This window comes from Melozone crissalis, unplaced genomic scaffold, assembly GCF_028551555.1.
Source record: "Melozone crissalis strain CALT ecotype California unplaced genomic scaffold, PUWL_Pcris_2 ptg000006l_1, whole genome shotgun sequence".
Taxonomy (NCBI): Eukaryota; Metazoa; Chordata; class Aves; order Passeriformes; family Passerellidae; genus Melozone; species Melozone crissalis.
Genome location: NW_026535784.1, coordinates 9467766 through 9472807, shown reverse-complemented (window position 1 = coordinate 9472807; position 5042 = coordinate 9467766). Strand labels below are relative to the sequence as shown.

General features: G+C 63.7%; 1 protein-coding gene across 1 annotated transcript; it reads right to left on the bottom strand.

Moving 5' to 3' along the window:
- Nucleotides 1-2848: 2848 nt before the first annotated feature.
- Nucleotides 2849-4145, bottom strand: NKX3-2 (NK3 homeobox 2). The gene is made up of 2 exons (XM_054295923.1): nucleotides 3749-4145; nucleotides 2849-3327 (listed from the first exon to the last, which is right to left on the bottom strand). The coding sequence occupies exons 1-2, from the start codon at nucleotides 4143-4145 to the stop codon at nucleotides 2849-2851; spliced, it is 876 nt and encodes a 291-aa protein (XP_054151898.1).
- Between the last annotated feature and the right edge of the window lie 897 nt (nucleotides 4146-5042).

Sequence of the window (5042 nt, the reverse complement as noted above, 5' to 3'; positions counted from 1 at the left end):
TCTGCTGTGTAAAACCTACCTCCCAGCAAAGGCTGTGAGGAGGGGGCTCTGCAGTCCCCACACTCTGCTTTTCTGTTTAGCATCCCACACTGTCTGCAGTGGGACAAATACAGGAGGGATCAAGCTTGGCTGTACCATCGAACCTGAGATGGGAGTCAGCGGCTCGGTGCCTTGTACGGGGCTGCAGGCAGAGAAACGTCCCCAGGGGCCAGGAAAAACCAAACCGCGGGGCAGCAGTGGCACCTCTGTACCTCCTTAAAGTGCACGGGGGTCCAGATTCTGCTGTCCAAAAGTTTCGTGTTTTCCAGGAAGGAAAGTGTTGGGAATGTCGGAGGGAAATAGTTATAAAAAAAATAATAATAAGAAGAAAGAGACAAGAGCTTCGGATCGGGCCAAATAAATGTCAGTCCTCCCGTATCTGCCAACGGACTGCTGCATCTGGAGCACTCCTTTGGGCAGGAGGACCGCCGACACGCCCGGCAGAGCAAAACCAAACCCAAAGCATTTCCTCCAGTGTCACGGCGGCTGTCGGCTTTGGGAACAGAGAGCTCGTCCCCAGCCCGTGCTGCCGAGTGCTGCTGGAGGTGGCAGCGTGGGGACATCTAACCTGCGGGGTGCCCTAGCCCGGGCAAAGCGAAATGACAGCAAGGAGGGCCGGACCAAGGGGCTGACAGGGAAACAGCCCGGCGGCATCCTGGGGCGGCTTGCAGGCACAGCGGCCGGGAAGCGATAGGGCAAGCCACTCGGTGCCCGGGAGCCGCAGCGAATGCCCGTGCGAACCGGCAGGAAAGGAAACAAGCCGGCGGTGATGAGGAGTCAGCAGCGCCCAGGCAATGCGGCCGCCTATGAGCCTGGTCCGGGCAGGGCTCCTGCGGCGCTGATAAACAGCTGCAGCCATCACCGGGTCCCGTCCCTGCCAGCGCCGCTGCCCGGTCCCCGGGGGAAGCTGCCCACCCCAGGTGAGCCTGCCCTCCCCTTCGGCCAGCGCTGGCCCCGGGGAGACACCCAAGGACAGCAGCCGACGGCGGGGAAGAGCCGCCAGCACCGCGCCGAGGGCCCGGGCTCTCAGAGAGGCTTGGAGGAGATTCAGTCCAAGGCGGGAGGCTGCCCCAAGCGGCTATCGCGGCAGTGTCGGGATACGGACGGCCTGGGCAGTTCCGCCGAAGGCCCCTCTTGCAGCCCAATCCTGAGCCCGCGCCCCGGTGTCTCTGCCCGGCTCCGGCAGAGAGAAAACAAAGCACCGAGCCCCGCACTCGCCCAGGATCCGCCAGGGTTTCACCGCGGTAGAGGGGCCGCAGCCCGCACGGAGAGGCTGCCACCGACCGGGAAAAGCAGCTCGAGTGGCTCCGCCGACTGCCCCGCGTCCCCACCGCTACCAGCACCCGTAAACACAGCCACCGATCCCGGCTCTCCGGCAGATGGGGGATCGCTCCATCTGGGACAGGGGCTACCAAAGAAGTGATTACGGCGCCCGGCCAGAGCTCCTGGGTCCCCTCCGTCTTCCGCAGAGGGAACGGGCATCGGCGCTGACCGGTGCAGCCGGGCAAGGCGGCCCAGATATCTGCCAGGCCCTACGATCCTCACCGGGCGAGTGGGAAAAGGAGGGACATGGTCTGAGCTACGGCCTGAGGTCTGCTGCGGGGGAAAATATCACTGGGGAAATCCGTGTCTGCTCTCAGAAACGACAGAAGCAGCAGGGGTAAGTGTTAAACTAAAGTTTATAAATTAAAAAAAAACCCAAACAAACAACAAAACAAGTACAGCGGGTAGCTTACAAACATTCACAATTCATTTGAAGTAAATAATCTAGTTGAGTGCACAGTGCCATTAAAAGGGAAATGGAGGGGGAAAAAAAAAGAAGGGAAAAAAAAGCAACGAGTTACCTTGGAAGAAAGAAACTGTAATTACATTGCTGAGCAGATCAGAAACCCCCACCCCTGGAGGAGAGCTCTGCAGAAGAATTGTAAAAGGCACTGATGGTATTAAAGTTTCCTGTTACATCGATTTCTTAAAAAGCCTGACTAGAAATATTCACATTGAATATAAAAATAACAACTTTAATACATCTGGAAAGTGCGAAAAATCCATAACTCCTCCCTCCCCGAACACGGAAAGATCTCAGGAAAAAAAGGAAAACAAGAAGTCAGAGTTTTGATATAAATCTCACCCTTTTGTGACATATTTATCCTTTGCCAGGGATCATGGAGTACAGGAATAACATGGGCAACAAGAGCAGGGGGACCTGAAAGAGGCTTCCATACATTCAGCACCATACAAGGCACACTCAGTTTGCAACAAGTTGGAAGACCAAGGACTCAGACGACAAAAATAATCTTCCTTACAATCCACTGAGGGAGTCCTTGATCTCCTCTTTTGAGTTGCAATTTGTTTTGCGGGTTGTATTTTTTTTTCCTCTCCTTTGTTTTCTCTCTCTTTTTCTCCACACAAGATCGAGTCTCTACCCATCCGAAGCAAAATAAAACAAACAAACAAAAAGTCTACACCAAATACACTGACAACATGGATACCATGAACAAGTTGTGCCGAATCGCAAGAGTCCTCGGCTGGCAGGATGGGGACAGGGTGAGGGTCAGGGTGGGGGTGGCCAAGAAGTCCTACGTTGAAAGAGGAGAGGGTGAGGAACCATCCAAAAATATTAATAATAAAAATAACAATAAAATAATAATAAATACTGTCCGAGGCACTGAGAGCTGCAGCTGGGGCTCTGGACTCGAGAAGCTGAGCGAACGGATTGATGGATGGGGGGGTGGCAGAGGGAAGATGGGTTTCCTGGCTGCCAGTGTGTATGCTGGGGGTGTCGGGGCCGGGGGTTGTGTGTGTGTGCCTCTCACTGCGTGCCGGCAGCTGCGGCGCAGGTGGACAGAGCCCACCCGGGAAGGCAGTAGTAGGGGTAGTAGTAGGATGGCTGCAGGGAGAGCAGCGAGGGCGGCCGCAGCACCTCGCCAGGGTGGTACTGTCTCTGGTCGTCGCGCACCAGCACCTTGACGGCCACCTTCTTGGCGGCGGGGGCGGCGGCCAGGAGGTCGGCGGCCATCTGCCGCCGCTTGGTCTTGTAGCGCCGGTTCTGAAACCAGATCTTCACCTGCGTCTCGGTGAGCTTCAGCGAGGCGGCCAGGTCGGCCCGCTCGGGCCCCGACAAGTAGCGCTGGTGGTTGAAGCGCCGCTCCAGCTCGAAGACCTGCGCGTGGGAAAAGGCTGCGCGGGAGCGCTTCTTCCGCGGCTTCGGAGCCGCCGCCGCCTCCTCCTCCCCCGGCAGCAGATTCCCGCACTTGCCCGCTCCGTCCTCTTCCTCCGGAGGGCTGCGATCTGCGGGCAGGGCGAGAGCACGGCGGTCAGGGCAGGCAGGCACCGGGACAGCGGCACCCGCGCACTGGCGGCCAGGCCCTCCCCATGCGGCCGGTCCGCAGCGACGGGGCGAGCGGAGAGCCCTCCGAGCCGCTGCCCGCCCCGTCGCCGGGACAGCCGCCGGCGGCAGCCAGGGCTTCTCGCTCTCCTTTAAGCGCCGGGCGCCCTGGCGAGCTGCGGGCTCCGCCGGGCCAAAGGCCCTCCCCGATCCGCCCTCCCTCGCCCCGCGGGACGCGTTTCGGGTTTTCTCTCCCCCCCGGCACAATCGAGCCTGTCGCACAACTCCGGGGAGCCGGCGAGAGCCACGGACACCTCCCATTCCCAGCCCTCCGGGGCCCTCCTCGCGCGGGCACGGAGGAGCCGCCATCGGGGCCGCCCCTACCTGAGACGGCGGCCGACATCTCGCTGTCGCTGAGGCCGGTGGTGTCCCGCTCCGCCGCCTCCGGGGGCTGCGCCTCCTCCTCCGCCGGCCGCCCCCCGCCCGTGGCTTCTGCGGGGCGGGCGCTGCCACCGGCGCCCTCCTCCTCGGAGCGCCGCTCGCCCTCGGGGTCCTCGCTGAGCGCGGAGTCCGAGTCCCAGCCCGCCGGCGCCCGCGGGGCCGGGGCGCGGGCGACGAGCGCGGGCAGCGGCGGGTCCTCGGCGGCGCCGCACAGCCGCCAGCCGCCGGCCGCCCCCGGGAGCGGCGGCCGCCCCGCCGCGTGGCGGGCGCGCTCCTCCTTCTTGTTGAGGATGGCTTGGATGGAAAAAGGCGTCAGGGCGTTGCCGCCGCGGACGGACATGGCCCGGCGACGGGCAAGCCCCGCGGACGAGCAGCGGACCGTGCCGCGTCTTCAGCTGGGCGACCGCATCGCCGGCCGCCGCCGCGCCGGTGCCGGGCCCTGGTCTGCCGCCGGGAGGGCGGGCGCCAGCGGGAGCAGCCTCTCTGCGCCACTGCCGGCCCGCCCGCCCATAGGGCCGGGGCCACCGGGGCCACCGCGCTGCGCCGGGCGCCGCCGCGGGTCCCTGGCGGCACGGGCGCTGCCTCCGCCCCGCTCTGTCCCGCCCCCGCCCGCCCTCCGCTTTTTCTGCCGGCGGCGCTGCCATCCCTCACGGCCGCCCGACAGCGCCGGCCCCGCGCCTTCCCATTGGGCAGCCCCCGCGCGCCCCGCCCGCCCATTGGCTCCCGCCGCGGGCCGATGCGGCTCCGCGGGGCGCGCGCCGGGGCGCGCCGTCCCTTTAACCCCTTGCGGCCCGCGGGGCGCCCCCGCCTCCCCGGCCGAGGAGACCCTCGAAGGGACGGTCCCTCTCCGAGGCAGAAAGCGGCGGCTTCCACCTGAACAGTGCGGGATCGCACTGCAGAGATGTTTCCCCCCTCGCCGCGCCTCAGCAGAGCGCTGCAGCCTGGAGCGGGGGAAAGGTTCGGTCCCGACGGGAGAAGTGGCGGGGACGGGACCGACGCCGCAGTGTGGCGGGCATTGCTGCGCGCCGCTGGGGAAGGGCGTCGAAACTCGCCTGTTCCGAGTCTGTCCGGGGCAGAGACGCCGTGCCCGTGCGGGGCAGTACGAGCGGAGGGATGAGCACCCCAGCCCCCGGCCGCCCGCACTGTCGGGGTAAACGCAAATCAGCCTCGGCCGGTTTTGGAAAATGCGCTTTTCACTACTGCGTTTGTTTAAAAACATGGTCGGGTTTATGTTAAG

Bases quoted from the DNA above. Each gene is read 5' to 3' on its own strand.
- NKX3-2 (XM_054295923.1), bottom strand. From the start codon at position 4,145: ATGTCCGTCCGCGGCGGCAACGCCCTGACGCCTTTTTCCATCCAAGCC. The intron at 3,328-3,748 runs GTAGGGGCGGCC...CCCTGCCCGCAG, and splicing joins GATGTCGGCCGCCGTCTCAG to ATCGCAGCCCTCCGGAGGAA.